The sequence below is a fragment of the Ornithorhynchus anatinus genome, chromosome 8 (genome assembly GCF_004115215.2).
Source record: "Ornithorhynchus anatinus isolate Pmale09 chromosome 8, mOrnAna1.pri.v4, whole genome shotgun sequence".
NCBI classification, from domain to species: domain Eukaryota; kingdom Metazoa; phylum Chordata; class Mammalia; order Monotremata; family Ornithorhynchidae; genus Ornithorhynchus; species Ornithorhynchus anatinus.
Window position 1 is genome coordinate 40,565,226 of NC_041735.1, and position 22,664 is coordinate 40,587,889.

The 22,664-nt window shown below is 46.1% G+C and overlaps 1 protein-coding gene across 2 annotated transcripts in view; it reads right to left on the reverse strand.

Moving 5' to 3' along the window:
- Positions 1 to 6,319: 6,319 nt before the first annotated feature.
- Positions 6,320 to 22,664, reverse strand: part of COLQ (collagen like tail subunit of asymmetric acetylcholinesterase) — a 62,514-nt gene continuing 46,169 nt past the window's right edge. The window contains exons 13-19 of one of the 2 annotated variants that reach the window (XM_029070720.2): positions 18,958 to 19,097; positions 14,169 to 14,288; positions 12,973 to 13,093; positions 12,315 to 12,417; positions 7,411 to 9,530; positions 7,000 to 7,064; positions 6,320 to 6,426 (exon numbers count right to left, since the gene is read on the reverse strand). In XM_029070720.2, the coding sequence (XP_028926553.1) occupies positions 9,461 to 9,530; positions 12,315 to 12,417; positions 12,973 to 13,093; positions 14,169 to 14,288; positions 18,958 to 19,097 (554 nt within the window). In that variant the 3' untranslated portion in view covers positions 6,320 to 6,426; positions 7,000 to 7,064; positions 7,411 to 9,460. Of the gene's footprint in view, positions 6,427 to 6,999; positions 7,065 to 7,410; positions 9,531 to 12,314; positions 12,418 to 12,972; positions 13,094 to 14,168; positions 14,289 to 18,957; positions 19,098 to 22,664 lie in introns of those variants that run through there. The other variant, XM_029070722.1, reaches the window with a different exon arrangement.

Consider the following 22,664-nt stretch of genomic DNA (forward strand, 5'->3'; position numbering starts at 1 on the left):
GACCTACCACCGAAACACGCCCTTGTCACTCACCCTCAGGTAACCTTCCTTTGACCTTAAAGTGCCAGAGCCAAACCTCAAGTAGACGGCTTTCTTGTGGAAGGGACAGGCCTTTCCATACAGGCGGAGCCAGCTGTGTGCACTGCAGTCTTGAAAAAGGGTCCTGCACTTTTCCTGCCAAGAATCCAGTTAAGCATTTCAATTTCTTTCTTCATATCACAGTAATTCTTGGCTAAAGCTTATCTCCAATCCTCAACTCTCGAGTTCTCTCTACTCATAAATACTTGCCATCCATAACCTTTTCCTCAAGATATCTCCTTTAGGCTTCTTTCTCTTTGCTTATGGATCCCCCACCAGGCCTTCAGGTTGACTTTGAAAGCACTGAAGCAGATGATGAAAAGCTGGAGCAGGAATCTGAGCCCCGGGCCTTTCATGGCACCTGTGTCCTCATCTGTGAAACAGACCAGCTGATGCTCAGGGCTATTACCTGAACATCGATCAAGCTTCTGTGAAAAAACACAAAACTAGCACGGAAGAGCACCGAGCACTTACCACAAACTCTCAAGTCTCCATGGTCCAGGGAGGAAGAGCAGGACTGGGGAAAACCTCGCAAAACCATTAGTTTCCTCCCACCCCAGAGAGCAAGCGAATAAGTCGCCCCACTTGAGCATCAGCTCCATTTAGTTCCTCTGTCCTAGAAATCCCAAGGAATGAACAGCCAGAGGGAATTTTCATAGTTTAGACTGTAAACTCGTTGTGGGCAGGGAATACGCTTACCAACTATCATACTGTACTCTCCCAAGTGCTTAGGGACGGCTCTGCACACAGTAAGGGCTCAATTAATACGATAGATTCGATTGATTTTAAAGGGAAGCACAGGTCTTGGAAAATGCACAAAATGAATCGTCAGCTTCTGGTTGGTCAAGTGCTGGTTGTGTAACACTTTCTATTTGCAAAGTGTGCACATTCTCCTTTATCCTAGAGGGACGGCCAACGTTGCGGAGCAAAGGGTAATGTCTGCCCCTAGCAGTATTTTCAGATTATGAGCTACTGAGCATGTTTGAGTCCCTGGACCACCCCTGGAAAGCATGATAAAGGTTATTGTGGCTACATCTGTTACTAATTCACCTTTAGAGAACACTATCTCCCAGCAAACTCATTCACATGAGGACCTCTTCTCATTTCTTCTTTCCTACCTTAATCTTTAAAACTTGCTTTCCTAGGCATTGGCAGCGTATTTTTGCAACTCTCTTACCTATCACAATTATGGGAACCACGTTAGCAGCTCACACAAACATCTCTAGATTAAGCTTATTGTGTCTAATAATAATAAGAATATTGATGGTGTTTATTAAGCGCTTACTATGTGCCAAGCACTGTTCTAAGCACTAGGGTAGATACAAGGTCATCAAGTTGTCCCACGAGGGGCTCACAGTCTTAACCCCCATTTTACAGATGAGGTAACTGAGGCGCAGAGAAATTAAGTGAGTTGCCCAGATTCACACAGCTGACAAGTAGCAGAGGTGGAATTCGAACCCATGACCTCTGACTTCCAAGCCCTTGCTCTTTCCACTAAGCCAGGCTCCTTCTCCACCAACTCTGTTGTATTGTACTTTTCCAGTGCTCTGCACACACTAAATGCTCAGATGCCCCTGATGGCTTTGCTGTGGATCTAGTTACCCCAAGTGTCGCTAAAGAATCCTGGGCACCTTTGGCGACCCTTAAGGTACCTTAGGTTACCTTAAGTGGACGTCTCATTACACCCCAGGTTTTTTAGTGGAAAGCCACAGAGCTTGAATAGTCACTGTGTGGGTTTTTCTGGGTGATGTCTAACTGTTCCCCCCCCCCCCCCCGGCGCACATACCCACAAACACACTCCTGCCCAGGTTCCTGTAACCACAGGTGCCTTGGTGGAGGAAGGTCGGGCATATAAAGATCTAGTTACTGGACAGAAGAGGACGGCAGGACCTAGAGGAAAAATCATATGAGTCTGGAAGTAAGGAGACTGAGTTCTAGTCCCAGCTCTGCCGCTTGCCAGCTGTGTGACTTTGGGCAAATCACTTCTCTGTGCCTCAGTTACCTCATCCGTAAAATGGGGATGAAGACTGTGAGCCCCACGTGGGACAACCTGATCACCTTGTATTCCCCCAGCGCTTAGAACAGTGTTTTGCACATAGTAAGCGCTTAACAAATACCACCATTATCATTATTATTATATGACCTTGGGCAAGTTACTTAACCTCTCTGTGCTTCAGTTTTCTCAACTGAAAAATTCTTATTCAAGGTACCTCTTAGATCCTGAGTGCTGTGTGCAAGGGGGACTGCGCCTGATCTAATTATTTTCTACCTAGGCCCACACTCTGCACAATGTTGGGCACCTCATGGGCACTTCAAAAAACCAGCGTGATCTAGTGTAGACAGCACAAGTCTGGGAACCAGAAGACCTGTTTCGAATCCCAGCTCTGCCGCTTGACTGCTGCGTGACCCTTGTGCAAGTCACTTAATCTCTCTGTGCCTCAGTTTCCTCAACAGCACAAAGGGGATTCAAAACCTGTTCTCCCTTCTACTTAGACCGTGAACCCCGTGTGGGACGGGGACCCTGTTCGACCTGATTGACTTGTATCTACTCCAACACTTAGAACAGTGCTTGACACATAATAAACGTTTAACGAATACCATTAAAAAAACCCATCAAAAAGTAAAACAAGAAATCCTTAGGCTGTGCGGGAAAGCTAAGTAGCAATGGTTTACTTCCGTTTGGTGAATGCGCCAAACTCAAAATAACTAACATGCTTTTCTTTTATTGCGGAGACGGAAGATATCATGGATGCCAAGCTCTATAGAAATGGTAACTCATAGATGATGCCATCATAAATCTGACGGTGGGACTCAAAAAATATAGGGAACCCTGGAGCCTTTTAAAGAGCTGGCTGATCACTGGTTCACATGCTCACAGTGTGAACTATTAATACAACCAACGTATCAAGAATTGAAATGTCACCACCTTGGCGGTAAAGTATCAAGGCTGTGGAAAAATAAAGAAACCTGCAAACATGGGTGAAAGTAAAAAGTTTTTCCTACCGGCATGGCCAGGCATTTAAAACCTCAGGTAGGGAGGGGGGGCGGGGAGTTGGCAAGACTGCCGTGGGTCAGACTGAAACCAGTGAGGGTGCTGGGAATCCAAGGGGGCCCGCCCAAGGTCTGCATCCAACTGACCAAATAGCTGCAGCAGTGGGAACAAGGCCCAGGCTCACTGCGGGAGCAGATCACGCTGCTGGTAGTCAACTGACTGACTGGTACAGCATACCCGGGGCCCAGTTGTGAGAAACGGCGTGCCCTAGTGGGTAGAGCACAGGACTGGGAGTCAGGAGGACCTGGGTTCTAATCCCGGCTCTGCCACTTGCCTGCTGTATGCTTGGATAAGTCACTTAACTTCTCTGGGCTTCAGTTACCTCATCTGTAAAATGGGGACTAAGACTGTGTGTCCCAGGTGGCATATCGACGTGTCCAGACTGATTAGCTTATATCTACCCCAGTGCTGATTATGGTACCATAGTAAGTGCTTAACAAATACCCTTAAAAAAAAGTTGTGAACCCCCAGACCAGTGAGTGACAGCCCAGTTCCTTTGTCAAGGAGACCCTGGTGATTCAGCTAACCCTCGGTCCTGCCAGCCCCCTTCGTGATCGGAGGGAAGCTTGGCGGTGACGGAATAGAAAAAGTGTCTGTTTTGAAATTATTCACACCGGCCCTGGCTTTTCTGGTGCAGTGTTTCGTTGGGTCCCGGCTCACTACCGTGTGTGTCCTGCAGAGGACTCTGAGACTACACGGCAGCAGGACCAGTAACAACGGCAACAGCAGATCGGGGCTTCTCAGATTCTAGGTCACCTCGGCCACAAAATCCCACATTTCCTTCTGCGACGGTGCTTGCAGATGGGCGGATCCGACCGTGACAATCCCAGGACGCCATGAGATCACGTAATTGGCCTTCTCAACGAAATGCACTGCCTTAATTTTTTCCTTGAGATCATTCCACACTCTCGTACATCAAGATGACTTGGGTTTGCCTCGGCCACACCCAGATTTTGATTAAATCGAGATCACGCTGATCGCAACAGGCAAGATATATTTCCAGGCCTCTGCGGTTTATCTGAGAAACAGCGAGGCTTAGTGGAAAGAACATGGGCTTAGGTGTCAGAGGATGCAGGTTCTAATGCCGGCTCTGCCACTTGTCAGCTGTGTGACCTTGGGCAAGCCAGTTAACTTCTCTGTGCCTCAGTGACCTCATATGTTAAATGGGGATGAAGACTGTGAGCTTCACGCGGAACAACCTGATGACCTTCTATCTACCCCAGCATTTAGAACAGCACGGCACACAGTAAGCGTTGAACAAATAACAATTAAATTATTAATCTGAGGAGTGGGTGCGCAATTAATTAGGCCCAAGAGCCCCATACCAGATCATCTAGGCTGGTATCTTTTAGGCTTTACACTCTAATCAAGAGCAGGAGAGGAAAAGAGGTTTAAAGCCCCCAAAGGACGGTCACTTTCCCCCTTTGGGTATTTTATGCCCGGCTCAAAGGCTGTCCCAGATCTGGCTAATTGTCCAAATGCCACTTTCCTAGGGATCAAAGTGTTGCTAAATGCTTCTGCAGCTGGCTGAGAACCAGATAGGAGCAGAAGCATCAAGCTTGGGGCCAAACTGCATCGAGGCTGGGAGCCATATTTGGTTAATGCTCATTCTAAGGCACCTGGGGCAGTCTTTAGAATCAGAGCCGGCAAATGGCTCATTTGCTGTTTTTCCCCCGAGTTTTTGCCCAAGAGGATTATTTTCACGTGTCTTCGATATTTTAATTTTCCATACAGTGACCTGTTAATCAATCAATGGTATTTATTGAGCACTTACTCTGTGCAGAGAACTGTACTAAGCGCTTGGGAGAGTACAGTACAACAGAATTAGTAGACACATTCCCCATCTATAACAAACTTACTGTCTAGAGGGACTGTTGGTATTTATAATAATAATAGTAATGTTGGTATTTGTTAAGCACTTATTATGTACAAAGTACTGTTCTAAGTGCTGGGGGGGATACAAGGTGATCAGGTTGTCCCACGTGGGACTCACAGACTTCATCCCCATTTTACAGATGAGGTAACTGAGGCCCAGAGAAGTTAAGTGACTTGCCCAAAGTCACACAGCTGACAAGCAGTGGAGCTGGGATTAGAATCCATGACCTCTGACTCCCAAGCCCGTGCTCTTTCCACTGAGGCATGGTCATCAACTGATAGAAGCAGTATGGCCTAGCGGAAAAAGCACAGGTCTGGGAATCAGAAGACCTGGTTTCTAACTCCCGCTCTGCCAATGGCCTGCTGTGTGACCTTGGGCAAATCACTTAACTTTTCTGTGCCTCAGCTGCCTCATCTGTAAAATGGGAATTGAATACCTGTTCGCCCTCCTACTTGGACTGTCAGCCCCATGCGGGACGGGGACTGGGTCCCATCTTACTGACTTTTATCTACCCCAGCTCTTAGAGCAGTGCTTGATACATAGTAAACACTTTACCACTAAGTGGTTAATTACTATTAAAAAGAAAAAAAATTAGCATTTACAGACTGCCTATTCAGTGCAGAGAAAGATTCTAAGTGACTGAGGAAATACAATTAATTTACCATGATCCCTGTCCTCAAGAAACTTATGGATTCTGGGTCAGACCAATGATCCATCCCAGGCAGCATTCAGTCTCGACAGCGGCTATTATGTCATAGCTCTTTCTCATTATCCGTCCTTATGGTTAGTGATGCACTGTTACATTGTTAACTTTGCCTTCTACCTCCCTAATTTTCCCCTCAGTCACCTAATATACATGAATCTATCCAAACTCCTCTTGGACCTAATGATGTTTTCCACCAGCACTTCATCTGCTGTGTGAAGAAATGTTTCCTTTTGTTTGTTTTGAACCAACCACTTTCAAACTTCAATGGGTTTTCTCTCATCTTGATGTTGAGGGATTTGGTGAACAATAATTCCATGTAGGTTCTGTTCATACCTTTGGTCATTCTGAAACCTTCAATCACGATTACTTTTAGCCTTCTTTTGTCCAGGCTAGAATACCTTTCACTCTATTCTGATACAGGAGCTTCTCCATTCCCCTGGACATCTTGGTTTCCCATCTCTGTAGGGAAACGCGGTAGTGGGGCTGACTTTTGTATAAGCAAACTGGGAGAAAGACTAACTTACCTTTAGGATTTTGTTCACACATCTTTCATTCGAAAGGAAATCATTTCATTTGAAATGCAAGTAACTGCCAGGTACTTCTCTCACCTTCTCCAGCATCTTTAATGTCTCTTCTGTGGTGTGATGACTAGAACGGCATAGAATGTTCCAGGTGACCAAACTATGTGTTTGATTTGTCTTGTCATCTTGGCCCCTGTGATAGAAAATCAGAGATATGTAATTCAGAAAGGCTTTCTAACCAGAACACTCCAATTTCACACTTTGAGCAAGGATGTAGTTTTGAAAACATCTCCCTCATTCTTCAACAGGGTTGGAGGGGAAGGTAGTAACTAGTGTCAGGGCCTGGGCCAAACCCCTTCTTACCCTCATCACTGAGGCAGGGAGAGGAGAAGCCCATGGATGACTCCTGGGCTAGGAGAATTCCCCGGCAGTGGAAACCAGGGTTCATCTAGGGCATCTTGGCTGAGGTGCTACTGACTCTGAACCCTGCGTAAAACCTTCTGGCCTTGCTAGCTACTTTGAGATAATCAGCGAGGTGACCTGTAATAGTAGTTAGTAGAAGTGGTAGCTGGGAAATAGGATGAAGCATGGAGCAGGGTCACGAGGCGGTAATTTGGGATCGTTGCTGGTCCAGGGACTTGTGCCAGGGATGGGACTGGGACAGGGTCATGGGCCTCTTCCCTACTTCCGTGGCAGGGAAGTGGGTACGGGGCAGGTAAGGTGAGAGGAATAACTCCACGACATCCACTCTTATGATCCATCTTACCTCTGAGACAGTTGTGAAATTCAGCAAGTTCCTGTAGCGTGGTTCCCAGGTGTTTTTCAATTTGCCTAGCAGGGAAGTCAAGAGTGAGAGAAGAAAAAGTAGAGGCAGAACAGGGAGGAAAAAATCAGGAAGAGGAGTCGGGGAAGAACACCACGACGAACAGTCACAAAGGAGACTAGAAAAGGGTAGGAAATTGGAATGGCCAACCGGAGTAATGTGATTTCAGCTCCGATGGAGACCATCCCGCAAACTTTCAATCTTGGAAAATATATTCTGCAGTTTTTATCCCCCAATCCCTTTCCAACAGAGCCCAGACAAAGCGGGCTTCCACGGCACTTTCTGGCACGCACAAGAGCCCACCTTGATTCTGGGCCCCCACAAATCTGGCCTTGCAAGCAATACAGTTCTGACCTCGACAATCAGCCAGGGAAGAGAAAGCCACAGGAAAGTGAACGAAGATCCTTTATTTGTCACCAAGGTGAATTAATTCCATGATTAGTATGGGCATACAGAATTAAAGCAGGGCCTTCTCAACTGTTGATGATGAGAGGTGGATATGTGTGCATTGTTCTGTTTGTGATCATGGGATAGCCACCGGAACTCAAGGAAGTTCTGAGAGACGTCTGTCAACTGCAGCAGTGCTGTTATCCGGACCTGAAGTTCACAGACAGTCCAAACTGTCATAATGGTAAATGGATCGGAAGCACACGCCTTCTTATTCTGAAACTTTCTGTACAATGGTGGAGGCGTCACTTACTCTGATCGGGAACTCCTATTCCATTATGATGAACGTGCACGTAACCCATCGGCATTCTTCCACATGGAATTTGCAGTTTGGGACCACTAACAAAGAAATACAGAAATACTCAAGGCTATTGGAGATGGACGGGTCTTACGACTCTTCTTTCCAAAGTATAAAAATCCAGAACCAGGTCCTACCGACCACAGAGGTCAACTGAGAATCAAGTTGACCGGCAGAGATAGAAATTCAGACAGCTGACTTTCAAACAACAAAACAAAGCCAAACACCATCCTGGTGCCAGCAAAGTGGGGTACAGGTAGCAGTGACAGATAGCAGTGGGTACAGAGAACAGCAGGGTGAGGGCGTCGGACTGCACATGGTGAAATTCCAGTTGCAATTTCCAAAGGGCTGACAAAAGGAAGACAACAACACAGATGAGGAAAATGTAAGTAGGTGTACTGAGTTAGAACTTTGAAGCAAGAGAACATGACCAGGGGTGTCACAGGAGCTGGATAATGTCCTCATCAGGTGGTGGCAAGGTCAGCCTGGCCCAGAACCCGACTAAAAATCCCAACAGAAACACTTGGGAGTAAGAAGGATGGGCAGGGACCGTAGGGGCCGAAGAGTCTCTAAATCTGTCTGTTGCGCTCTGCTCCGCTAACTAGTGCTCATTAGTTCCTTTTGCTCCAAGTCAGAAGCCGCTCAGGGCCAGGAAGCCTGAAAGCAGCCTACACTGGCACCAGTGTACTGGGATTTTTGTGCCATCTCCAGGGGTCCGTCCAGCCTGGGGTGGAGGGGAAGCGATAGGAAACAGGCAGAGTTAAATTTTCTCCAAGAGAATGCTGTGCATCCCAAAGGCTACCATTTCAACTTCTTGCCAGGCCAACTTGAAGAGGGAGTGAGAAATTTACAACAGTGATTCCTTCCCAGTGATAGAGTCATTTCTTCCCAGGCTGTGACAGTAAGGTGGGTTAGCTCTTCACCTTTATCTTACAGTTCAGACTCTCCTAGGGGAGCCACGGCAGAAAGGGTTCCTGCAGCACCTCCGGCCAAGTCAGGAAAGATCTTCAACTGTGGGCCACATGGAGGACTCTCCAAGCCGCTAGCTTCACGGTTTGCTCAGTGGAGGGGAGCAGGTCAGTTTCTTTCCCTGCCCCTTGGGTCCATCTGCCCTTCCCAAACTGGAACACTCACACTCCTTCAATGAGTGCAATTTGGCATTGCATCGGTTACTGAAATAACGATTCGTGAACATTGGGAAGTTCACTGTATAATTGAGGGAGAGCGCGATAGCCTTCAGAAACACCCCTTTCTCAGGATATACTTGGTGTCATCTGGAGAGAGCCTCGAGACAAAAGCAAAACAAATAAAAAATTCTGCCGAGTCTATGTTTAGGTCTAACAGTGCTAAGTCGAGGTATTGTCTTGTTCCTTTTTCGTTTTCCAGGGGTTTGGCTTTTCAGAAGTGATGCAGAGGAGTTCCCTTAGGCAAGCGCGTGAAATGTTGTTCAACAGCTTGTGTTAAGACAGAATGCAGTGGTCCTATTTTCTTCCAGGCAGACTTAATTCAAAACACATCTCTAATAGCCGTCAGCAGCAAGATACTTTTTTTCACTTTCACACTGAGGGTTGGTGTTATTGTAACAGTCTTGGTTGGTTTTGGGACACTGTAGCACCTGCTGTCCATTTTACGTGGGATGCCGCCCCCTTTCCCTCCTCTTCATGTGAAATACCGACAAGGTGTAGAATCAATGTTGCAGTACAAAGTGCATCGCAATTCTCCGTAAGACCTGAGAAAAGAGAGAGCGTGGGTCAGGAAGGGAACAACATCAAGTCACAATTACCTGTAAGCGAGTGACCCATTTTGGGTTACCCACAGGAGGACTTCAAATGCTCGCTCCCTGCCTTCCCTGCCTCCTCTCCCGGCGCCGTCCCCTCACCCCGACAGCCATTTTCTCTTCAGGTTTCACTGACCCAGAACCTCATCCTTTCCTGCCTCAACTGGGGCCTCTTCCCTGTTTTGTTTTGTATTGGAGCCACTGTTCCTCATCACTACCAGCATCCAAAATTCAAAATTGACTGTAAGAGATATTCCAAGTCGAATTAATTTGCCCCTTCTCTCCACGCTGCCCTCCTGGGTTTTCTGCTGCAATAAATTCCAGCTCAGTCCCTGAAAACAGCCGCCAGTTTCTCAAAACCTCTTTCAGATTCCTTATTCTTGTCAATTAGCACACCACTTCTTCCATGAACTATGGAGGACTCAAACGCTAATTTCATTTCCAGATAAAATGTTGCCTGTTCCACAGTAATGATACCTGACAGGATGGGACGTGAAGCTGTAGGAAGAGAAATGCTGATTACGGAAGAAAGACACTTGCACAGTACAAATGAGGCCAGTCGCCGATCAGCAGATAATGCGAGGGGCAGCTTTGCCAAATTAAAGAGAGGGCCTGGTTTTGTACATGAAATATTTTCCCATCAGATCTGACAGCCTGACTTGCACTCACAAAATGGAACTACTTTCCTCCCCAACATCAGCTGCTCCTTCAAATATCAGTCCTGGCTGGCCTCGGTGGTAGCCCCGGCTTTGTCTAAAGGCTGTGGAGAGGGTTCCTCAGGAGGCAAGAACAGCTTGGTGCCACAGGACCCGAGGGAAAGTCCTCCATACCATCTCCCTACCCATCTCCCAGATCCAAACTTGCTCATGAGTTTTAGTCACTAACAAACTACGCCTCTCCCCCTGACCCCCACAAATATCACTTGCAGCTGCCACACCGTCCATGACGACGTGGACGATGTTTTATTCTGTATTTATTTCCCTTTTGAGAAACAGAGAGACTTGTCCATGGTCAAAGTGAGCCAGTGGCAGAAACAAGAAGGGAATCTAGATTTCTTGACTTGCAGCTTAATGTTTTTTCTGCCAATTTGTGTTGGAGGAATACAGAAAAAGAAGAGCTATAATGATGAATTACTTTGGCAAAAGGACTGGCTTTTTGTTTCATTAAAGACTCAATGTTTTATTTAACTCTGTTGGAATGTATGCAGCTCTAGCCAGGGTTCAGAGTCTGCTCCCCTCGCTGAGGGTGTTGGGGGCTCTGGCTGGAACCAGGAGAACAATCAGTCAATTAAGCTATTAATGGTATTTACTAAGCACTATGTACAGAGCACTGTACTAGGCACTTGGTAGAGTACAATATTACAGAACAGAATTAGCAGATACATTCCCTGCCCATAACGAGCTTAGAGTCTGAAGCACCCTTTTCCATCTCCTTTGGTAGGAAGGAGAAGCAGCATGGCCTACTGGAAAGAGCCCGGCCCGGGAGTCGGAGGACCTGAGATCTAATCCCAGCTCTGCCACTTGTTTGCTGTGTGAGGTTTGGGGAAGTCAATTCACTTCTTGGTGCCTCAGCTTCTTGATCTGCAAAATGGGGATGAAATCCTACTTCCTCCCACCTAAGCCGTGAGCCCAGCGACTGTGCCCAACCTGATAATTTTGTATCTACCCCAGCGCTTAGAACGGCGCCGGGGACATGGTAAACACATTTAACAAATACTGTTATCATTATTGCTATTACTGTGGGGGAACTGTGCTCATGGCTGGTTCCAGGGTCACAGTTCCTAGAAGCCAGAAAGGCAGATCGCTGGAGAGTTTCTCTTCTTGGGACCTAGAAAGGAGCTGGTTAGGCCCTCCCTCCTCCGCCCTCCTGAACGGAGGGGAAAATGTCAGGGAGCTTCCGCATCTCTGGCAGCAAGCTGTTACAGAGGGGTTACGGTTACAGCTTCATGAAAGCCAAACTCCCAGTTCAGAGAAAATCAGCTGCACAATGGTCGCTCCTCTCCATTCTGCCTGCTGCAGAGTTGACTGGGGCTGAACTCAGGCACAGAAGAGGGAAGCAACACTTCTCCTCACTCCCTCCTAAGCAGAACACATATGGATGGGGCTAAACCAACTGCCTTTTTAATCGTATCTAAGTCTCAGGCACCGTGGCGTGAGGGCAAGAAGGAAGCATTATTGATACAGATGACAGAAAGACAGAGACAGATAATAACTTGTTGAGTAGTCAAGGTCAGATTCTTGAATTTGTGGGTTATCCAGGCTCCCTGCCGTATTCTTCCTCTGCCTCTTGGCCCTGGTGTTTGGTCTTTTTCGTTTCTCACTAGCACCTCTACCAGATGGGAAGTAGGGGCAGGGAGGGAAAGCGAAGCACTCAGTTCATTTTGCTAACTTTTAGCTGTGCTTTTAAAGGGTCTGGATGGAGAGAAGGCTTAAGTTACCATCTAAAGTAAAGGTTTTGGATCATCAGAGGATTCTGTTTATCTTTGCTCTTTCTGTCCTTTCTCTTCCACCCAATGGATAAGTGAATTAGCTACACGTTTGTATCTTCACATATACGAGCACATAATTTTTTTTAAAATGTACTCAATTGTTCAATACTGAATTTAGCCCTGTGTTTACCCTTCACCAACACTTTTAAAGGCCACTGTGTGAAGAGGCCCAAGACCCAGGTATTAAAAAAGAGCTTTCTTGGCATGTTTCTCTGATTCCAAACAGAAAACAATAAGTATGTCCCTACCCAGGGAGGTATGTTTCACAAGTCAGATAACCAAAGTCCATTCCGTCACACTCTTCCACTCCTTCGTGTCGGAAGCCATCCCCACAGTAGGCCCGGTGACATCCTAGAGAGAGATCATGAAAATAGAAATATTACAGGAGAGACCCGGCAAAGGGAATGGAGTGAGAAAACCTGGCTTGACAAATGGTGTTGTCGGACTCAGTTTTTCTCTTTGTCAGCTCACAATTCTTCCTTCCATTGCACAGAAATGAGCAGACCGAGATGGAGAAGGGCAGGATTGTCATTTGGGAATGCCTATGATGGCTTCTGGAAAACTGGTCCCACTTGGGGTTCTCCAGGCTGGGACTGTCAGATGATGCAGTGAAAATGGTCCCAGGAAGGCTAGAAGAACCCTATGCACAAATCATCATCAATACCTTTGAAAGATGAAAATCACCGATGCGTCTCTGTGGGCGCTACCTCCGAAACAGAGTTCCAGGTGGAGAATGACTTTCTAAAATTCTCCCCATGATCGTGGCCACCATTTTGGACCGTGTCTCCAATTTTGCTCCTTCCATCCCCGCCAACCCCGCTGCCTCCATTTTGTAATTCCAAGTGCTCTTCAGAGGGCACTTGGGTCACCCAGCCTGGACTCCTCGGGGCAAAACATCTTACTTACTTATACAGTCATCAGCCACAATGCTGTTGCCGTCATCACACTCTTCCCCAGCCTGGATGATCCCATCGCCACAAGTGCTGCCATCGTCTACAGGGTAATCCACAGGATAGAAAGGGGTAAGCTATCCAAACAAACACACAACAATTACCAGGATGGGACGATACACATCCCCGTGAACAATCATGAGCTGCACATTGCTTGGACATAAAGACTCTGGGGAGGAGGAGTCTTGGTACAAGTAAGATGGCTGAGGTGGCCTTGTAATGACTTTGGGCAAGTCATTTCACTTCTCTGTGCCTCAGTTCCTCATCTGTAAAATGGAGGTTAAGACTGTGAGCCTTATGTGGGTCAGGGACCCTGTTCAACCTGATTACCTTGTATTTACCCTGGTGCTTAGAACAGCACATAGTAAGCACTTAACATTCATCACAATTATTATTATTATTGTTGTAAATGTGCGATGTGATTTGAAGGGCAACAGCATGTGGGTTCTACTGAGGGACAAGAAAAGAGGCTCTTTTGGTTGCAAGCCTTTAATTGATCAATTATATTTCTTGAGTACTTACTGAGCACTGTTCTATGCGCTTGGGAGAGTGCAATATAACAGTTGAGAGGTATGTTCCCTGCCCACTTAATCTTCCTTCTATTCAAAGTCTTTATTTATAGGGTGAACACAGGTCATCTGGATCCCTAAGTGCACGTCCAAAGACTGATGAGGCAGGTTGATGGGGAGGACATGGGCAAGCATGATTCTGGGAAAGTAACGGGGGGGATAATTTGTTGGTTTCATGCCAGGGGCTCAGTTGATGCTCTCCCTTGGACCTTGGAAAGGTGGCTCACAGTTTGAGTATCAAGAGATGTTGGTGGCTGTTTGAGGCATGGGGACTGTTAGCTCTCCTTTCAACACAGGCACCTGGACTCATGAAGAATCTCAGCTCTGAAGTCTTTTTTGTGTGTGTGGTAGGGGAAGAGGGAGGCACAGGTCATGCAGAAAAGCTCTAAAACCTGAGTGGAGTTGTGACTAGGATCTTTCTTTTTCTTTTGGCTATTTTTCCTGCCATCCTCTCACCCAACTACCCGCCCACTTTCCCCTCGCTCCTACCAATCTCTTCCACTGACCCAGCCACATTAGCGCCAAACGGGCCCCCCTCTCTCCACGCAGGAGGATGGCTTCTGAGATTGGGGGCTTGGATTACCTGGATTGGGAGCCAGCCAACACTATCCTTGAAGTACAGAGACCTCTGGTCTTTTCGGAAGGCTAACGCGTTCTGGGTGTTCAGCCGCTCCAGCTCCTCCTGATTATTCACCACAAAAATCTGCCGAAAGTAAAGAAGATACGTAAGGGACGGGCTTATGCCGAGCTAAGATGGCTCCATGCCACCTTCGATGTAGACTCATCTGTTTATGTAGTTCTGTTCCGGAAGTCAGTAAAAGGGCGTGAGAATGAAGGGGACAGGCCAAGAGAGGAGAAACCAAATAAGGGGTAATCGCAATTAGTGTGGACCACGAGGGACAGAGCTCTCTTACTGAAATAGAGAAGAAGCATAACTAATGACAATTTCTCTAGGCCACCTTTATTTCTTCACCTACCTATCTCTCCATTAGCTTTCACCTATTTCTAAATGCATGTGTTCCATGTCTCCCTCATTAGATTGTAAGCTCCTCGAGGGCAAGAGCTTACTTTTTTCCTTCTATGGTATTCTCCCAAATGTTTAGTACCATATTCTGTATACAGTAAGCATTTAATAAATACTATTACTGATTGACTGACTGAGGCAGAAACAGCAGCCCGGTGGCCCCCAGTGGCTAGGGAAGCAGCGTGGCTCAGTGGAAAGAGCCTGGGCTTGGGAGTCAGAGGTCAGGGGTTCGAATCCCAGCTCTGCCGCTTGTCAGCTGTGTGACTGTGGGCAAGTCACTTAACTTCTCTGTGCCTCAGTTACCTCACCTGTAAAATGGGGACGTAGACCGTGAGCCTCACCTGGGACAACCTGATTACCCTGTATCTACCCCAGTGCTTTGAACAGTGCTCTGCACTCAGGAAGCACTTAACAAATACCAACATCATTATTATTATTACTATGAAACACCATGGCTTGGAAAGGTGTCTTTGAAATTCAGCCGATAAACCAGAGTAAAAGATTAAACTCAAATTCTTACCATTTGAAGAACCAAGCAGCATGAGAAGCAGCATGGTCTAGTGGAAAGAGCACAAGCCTGGGAGTCAAAGGACCTGAGTTCTAATCCTGACTCTGCCACTTGCATATTGGGTGACCTTGGAAAAGTCACTTAACTTCTCTGGGCCTTAAACACACATCATCTGTAAAATGGGGATGAAGACTGTTGAGCCCCTGATTATTTTAAATCTATCCCAGTGATTTGTACAGTTTCTGCACCTCGTAAGTGCTTAACAAATATCATTCTTTTAAAAAAGTGTTTAGTGCTTTACCCCCTGTAGATTGTGAACTCATTCATTCAATCATATTTATTGAGCACTTACTGTGTGCAGAGCACTGTACTAAGCACTTAACATGTCTTCCAACTCTGTTGAATTGCACTCTCCCAAGCGCTTAGTACAGTGATTTATACACAGTAAGCACTCAATAAATATGATTGTTTAGTTCAATGCCTGGCACATAGTAAGTGCTTAACAAATATCATAAGCTAGTAAATGCTTAACAAATACCATTAGAAAAAAGAAAAGAAACAAGAGAGAGAGATTAAGCAATACTGCCCAGAGGAAGTCCTGGATAGACAGCTCTCCATCACCTTGCCCCCTCATACCTCACCTCCCTTCTCTCCTTCTACATCCCAGACCACACACTCCACTCCTCTGGTGCTAAATTTCTCACTGTGCCTCCATCTCGCCTGTCTTGCCGCCAACCCCCGGCCCATGTCCTACCTCTGGCCTGGAATGCCCTCCTTTCTCAAATCTGCCAGACAGTCACTCTCCCCTACTTCAAAGCCCTACTGAAGGCACACCTCCTCCAAGAGGCCTTCCCAGACTCAGCCTCACTTTTCCTCAGCTCCCACTCCTTTCCCTGTCACCCTGACTTGCTCCCCTTGCTCTTCTCCCATCTCCACAGCACCTATGTATATATGTATATATAATTCTATTTATTTATACTGATGCCTGTACACTTATACTCATGTCTGTCTCCCCACCTCTAGATTGGGAGTCCGCTGTGGGCAGGAACTGTCTCTCTTTATTGCTGAACTGTACTTTCCAAGCACTCTGCACACAGGAAGTGCTCAATCAATATGATTGAATGAATGAATGACTTCTGAGGCTGCCTCTTTCAGCTTAGAGAATGGAGGAAATTATCATAAAGGGGCCAGGCAGAGCTGATGAAAAGCTGTTCTACTGAAACAAGTGATGGTCATAGATCAATTCCTGTAGTAATCTCAAAAGGGTTATGGCTGGTTCCACAGGAATCTTATTTACAACTACTGAATGGTTGAGGTTCTGACCGATTCATTGAGCCTCCAGCCTAAAACACTGTTCCAGACACAGTCATGCCAAGTAATGTACCACGAATCCACATCTCATTTGCTATAAGGGCACAGGGACAGTGATTCCCACTCCTGACAACAACATGCTCCTATTCCCCAACTTAGCTGTGCCTCCAAAGCAGAAATTCAGAAATATCTCCATATGGCAATAAATGATAAACCATCGCGCACTCCAAGGCCAGCTTGATAGTGAAGGTTTAAAAGAATATGAGAAAACAAAATCCTAGCTGAGGTAGTTATGGATAACTACTTTTAGGTTTTTTTAATTTAAAAATGATTAAAAACATCAAATTCTAACTAAAAAGCATTCCATTAAATATTGCAAAAGGGCTAATTTTTAATCTACTCTGTCATAATACTCCTTTGACCTCTCAGCTGCCTCTGACACTAGATCACTTCCTTCTACTGGAAACACTATTTAACCTTGGTTTTTTCTGACAGTCCTCTCCAGAGTCTCCTCCTTCCTCTCTGGACGACCTTTCTCCGTCCCTTGGCCGGCTCCTCCTCTGCCTCCCACTCACTAACGATGGGTCACCGGAAGGCTCTTCTGGCTCTTCTCAATCTTTTCAGTCCCTCCGGCAGCTCATCCGCTCTCACAGTTTCAACTAGCACCTCTATTCAGATGACTCTGCTTCCCTGTAATCTTGTTTTTCCTCTCATCTCCACATGGATGTCCCACTGACACCTCAAGCTCGACATGATCCCAAACTGAATCCAATTCCCCTCCAAATCCTCTCCTCCACCAAACTCTCCTATCACACCTGATAACACCACCACCTTCCTTTTCATCTCTAAAAGTTACTACCTTGGCATTATCTGGGACTCTTCCCTCTCTTTCAATTTCCATATTCATTCTGTCCCAGCTCTGCCACTTGTCAGCTGGGTGACTGTGGGCAAGTCACTTCACTTCTCTGTGCCTCAGTTCCCTCATCTGTAAAATGGGGATGAAGACTGTGAGCCTCATGTGGGACAACCTCATTCCTCTGTATCTCCTCCAGCGCTTAGAACAGTGCTCTGCACATAGTAAGCGCTTAACGAATACCAACATTATTAAATCCTCTCAGTTCTTGCTCTCCAATATTTCCAGAATCCAATCAATCAATTAATCCCCCGGAAGTGTTCAATAAATACAATTGACCGACTGACCCCTTCTCCAATTAATCAATCCATCAGTGGTATTTATTGAGAGCTTACTATATGTAGAGCTGTGTACTAAGCGCTTGGGAGAGTGTGATGCCACAGAATGAGCAGACATGTTCCCTGCCCACAAGGAGCTTACAGTTTGGACCCTCCGTTCAAACTGCTTCTACCCTGATCAATGCACGTCACCTCCTGACATGATTCCAGCACTCAGAATAGTGCTCCAGCAGTCAGAACAGTGTGCCAGTGTTTAGAACAGTGCTTGGCACATAGTAAGCACTTAAATACTGTCATTATTATTACTGCATCAGCCTTTTCGCTGATTTCCTTGCCTGTACTCTCTCCCTTCTCCAGTGGATATTTCACTCTGATGTTCAGCTCATTTTTGTAAAGCATCTCCAAGCACACGTTTCCCCACCCCCTGCCAAACCTCTAATGATTGCCTATTGCTTTGTGCATCAGACAGAAACTTTTGACCACCGGCTTTAAGGCCCTCACTTTATCAGTTTATCCTTGTTCGTCCTCTCTCTTTCACTACAACCCAGCTTCCCCGCTTGATTCTTCTCAAGCCGACCTACTTGTAGTGCCTCACTCATATCTCTCCTGTCCCCGATCTCTTGCGCGCTCACTCCGGCAGACACTGCACTTTCCACCTTCAAAGTCTTATTAAAATCTCCCCCAAGAAGCCTTCCCTGATTAGGCCCTATTTTTCCCCACTCGCTCTCCCTTTTGCATCATCTATGCACTTAGATCTGTACTCTTAATAGACAATCCACCCTGTCCCACAGCACATATGTACAGATCTGTAGTTTATTTATATTACTGTCTCTCTCTCCTTCTAGACTGTAAGCTCTTCGTGCGCTGGGAATGTGTCTACCAAGTCTATCGTACCATAGTCTGGCAAGCACGTTGCAAAGTGCTCTGCCGATATTAAGTGCTCAATAAATACCACTGGTTGTTTGATGCCTTTCCTGAATAATAATCTCCCATTTCCCCACTTTATATCCTGTCCCCAGATGCCACTTGAGCACTTTTGCCTGACTTTGGGTATTTAACACTTCTTCCCACCCATTCTATAGTACTCTACTGTTTCTTCCTACCTGTAATTTGTTATAGTGCCTGTCTTCCCTGCTAGACCGTAAGCTCCTTGAAGGCAGGCGTCATGTCTACTAATACTATAGAATTCTCCCAGGCACTTAGCTGCAGAGCACGCAGCCGCCGGTCGATTGATCGTTTCAAAGACTCTTTCACAAAAAGCAAAACAAGCAGCTGAAGGATCACCATTTAGAGGTGGCTAGAGGACAAGCATCCTCTCCTGATGAAAAGCAGCCTTACCACAGGAACTCTGGGGTAGTTCTGTCCGTACACAGATCCCTCGAAGGGTGGGTTATTCACATTCATGGGGGTTCTGCACAGACACCTTCCCGGAGGCCCTGGAAGTCCTCTCTCCCCTTTTGGTCCAATTGAAAATTGACCTAGAAAACAGAAGCACATGTTACCAAGATATGCTGTGGAAGAAAAACCCAACAGGTTAAGGGGAGAAATGCTGTCCACAGGGAAAGGGCATCATCACAAAATAATAAAAATAATTGTGGTATTTGTTAAGCACTTACTGTGTGCCAGGCATTGCCCTAAGCAGAATTGGCTTGCAGGAAAATGATTTAAATGCTGTTTTGAGAAAAATGAGAGGGAGTAAGGCTTTATTTGAAAGTTTCCTGACTGTCCTCCCCCTGTCTTTCCCATCCCTGTAGACAACACCATCTTATTCCTTCCTTCATTTATTCATTCAATTGTATTTATTGAGTGCTTACTGTGTGCAGAACACTATACTAAGCACTTGGGAGAATACAATACAACAAAAAACAGACACATTCCCTGACCCACAAGGAGCTTACCAGTCTAGAGAGGAAGACAGACATTAACATAGATAAATAAATTACAGATATGTACATAAGTGCTGTGGAGCTGGGAAAGAGGAAGAACAAAGGGCCATAACCTTGGCATTATCCTCGACTCATCTCTCTTATTCAATCCACACGTTCAATCCGTCACCAAATCCTGGTGGTTCTTCTACCTCCACGAAATTGCTAAAATCCACCCTCTCCTGCCCATTCAAACTACTACCTTGCTGATCCAAGCATTTATAATAATGATGGCATTTGTTAAGCGCTTATTGTGTGCAAAGCACAGTTCTAAGCACTGGGGAGGATACAAGGTGATGAGGTTGTACCACGTGGGGCTCACAGTCTTAATCTCCATTTTACAGATGGGGTAACTGAGGCACAGAGAAGTTAAGCGACCTGTTCAAAGTCACACAGCTGACAAGTGGCTGAGCCGGAATTTGAACCCATGACCTCTGACTCCCAAGCCCGTGCTCTTTCCACTGAGCCACGCTGCTTCTCTATCCTATCCCATTTTGACTACTGCATCGGCTTCCTCGCCGACCTCCCTTGCTTCTTGTCTCTCCCCATTCCAGCCCTTACTTCACTCTGTTGCCCAGATCGCTTTTCTATAAAAAAAATTTAGTTCCTCAACTCCCCTTTACTCATGAACCTCCAGTGGCTGTCCATCTACCTCCACATCAAACAGAAACTCCTTACCATCAGTTTTAAAGCACTCAATCACCTTCCCCCCTTCCACTCCACCTCACTGACCTCCTATCAATACTCATTTCACATACTTTACTCCTTGAACAACAACCTACTCACTTTATCTCAATCTCATCTCTCTCACACCGACCTCTTGCCCACATCTCCGTCTGTCTTGAAATCCCTCCCCCTTGTTACTGGACAGACCACCCCTCTCCCCACCTCCAAGGCCTTTTTAAAAAAAATCTTCTCCAAAAGGGCTTCTCCGACTAAGCCCTCATTTCCTTCTCCCTCTCCATTCTGTGTTGCCTGTGCATTTGAATCTTTACCATTTGATATTCACCCCACCCTAAGCCCCACAACCCTTTAGTACATCTAACCAGAATTTAGTTTAAAACCTGCCTACATCTTTAGATTGTATGCTTCTTGTGGGTAGGGAACATGTCTACCAACTCTGTTCTGTAATAGTGTCTCAAGCACTTAGAACAGTACTCTGCATCCAGCAGGCATTCAAATACCATTTGATTGATTGGATTATGTGGAACATAATTGAGCCACCTTGAGATCTGGATTGTTTTCCCATCAGTTGGAGGAAATGGTATTTTGGCAGATAGTCAGGCTCATTTATTCTATTTAAGTGAGAAATAAGGGAGGATTTTCTTGGCAGGAATGGCGATTGGTCACTGAAATGGGCTACTGGGGAAATTTAATGTTGGTATTTGTTAAGCGCTTACTATGTGCCGAGCACTGTTCTAAGCGCTGGGGTAGACACAGGGGAGTCGGGTTGTCCCACGTGGGGCTCACAGTCTTAATCCCCATTTTACAGATGAGGTAACTGAGGCACCGAGAAGTTAAGTGACTTGCCCAAAGTCACACAGCTGACAAGTGGCCTAGCCGGGATTCGAACCCATGACCTCTGACTCCAAAGCCCGTGCTCTTTCCACTGAGCCACGCTGGAAAGCTGTGGAATCTCTAACCATCATCAATGACTTCTGTTGAACAGTTACTCTGTGCAGAGAACTGTACTAAGTTCTTGGGAGGGTACAATACAACAGATGACAAACAGGTTAACTGCCCAAAATGCTTGCTCCCCAAATGGCATAAAACCCCGTTGTCTTAGATTGGGCAGAAAGGACATTCTAACTGGGGTCAGAAGAATCAAATACAGTGATAATCTGAGGACCAGTCCACACTGGATGGGATTCTAGGATTCTGGTTGGGTAAACACTGCTTTCCAGTAAAAATTTTCTCTTTTACCCATAGGATCTGGTTCTGTGGCTTTAAATGGGGTGTCTTTTAAATGGGTCACTCAGCTTATGTGAATATAGAACTTGTGCTGAATTCAACAAAATCTGAAGGCTCATGGGGTGGGCTGAGCTCACGCTCAGAGATAAATGCTCTCCCCTCCCACAGGAATGGCGATGGAGCAAAGGTGAGTTGAGACTTGAATCAATTGTCCGTTTAATTTAGGCAAAGAAATCTGTTCATGTGGAGATAGCAGGTCTGGAGAGTCTGAAAGATCCAGATGGGAAGCACCATGGCCTAGTGGAAAGAGCACGGGCCTGGAAGTCGGAGGACTTGGGTTCTAATCCTGGATCGGCCACTTGTCTGCTGTGGGACATTAGGCAAATCACTTGACTTCTCTGCGCCTCAGTTCCCTCATCTACAAAATGGGGATTCAATACCTCATACTTAGACTGTGAGCCCCACATGGAGCTGATTACCTTGTATGTACTCCTGCACTTAGCGCAATGCAGAAGAAGCAGCGTGGCTCCGTGGAAAGAGCCTGGGCTTGGGAGTCAGAGGTCATGGGTTCGAAACCCGGCTCTGCCACTTGTCAGCTGTGTGACTTTGGGCAAGTCACTTAACTTTTCTGTGCCTCAGTTACCTCATCTGTAAAATGGGATAATGACTGTGAGCCCCACGTGGGACAACCTGATTACCCTGTATCTACCCCAGCGCTTAGAACAGTGCTCTGCACATAGTAAGCGCTTAACAAGTACCAAGATTATTATTAATGCTTGGCATGCAGTAAACACTTACATATCACAATCATTATCATTCTTTTTATTACTATTATTATTATTAAATAGCTATCTACATTGATCAGACTTAAATTTCCAAGTCCTCTAGATCACACTGCCTGTTTCCATGGGAAACAGAGGCAGTCAGATCAGAGTAGGAGACAAACTTGAGAGGACAAAAGCAAAAGATATGAAGCATGTCTTATTTAAACTTTCTCCCAGCTCTTGAGGGGGTCAAACCTCAACTGCACTGTAAGCATCATTTCCCAAGCAGCTGGAGGACTTCTTTCTTCCCTTGCTTCTGGAAAGAAAAGCTGCCATTTATTTCCTCCTTTCCCCTGTCCTGAGAGGGTTGGTGATTCCCTGACAAGTTGTCACCAGGGGATGGTAATCTGTCTTTGCCAGCCAGCCATTGAGCAGGTGGACGAGA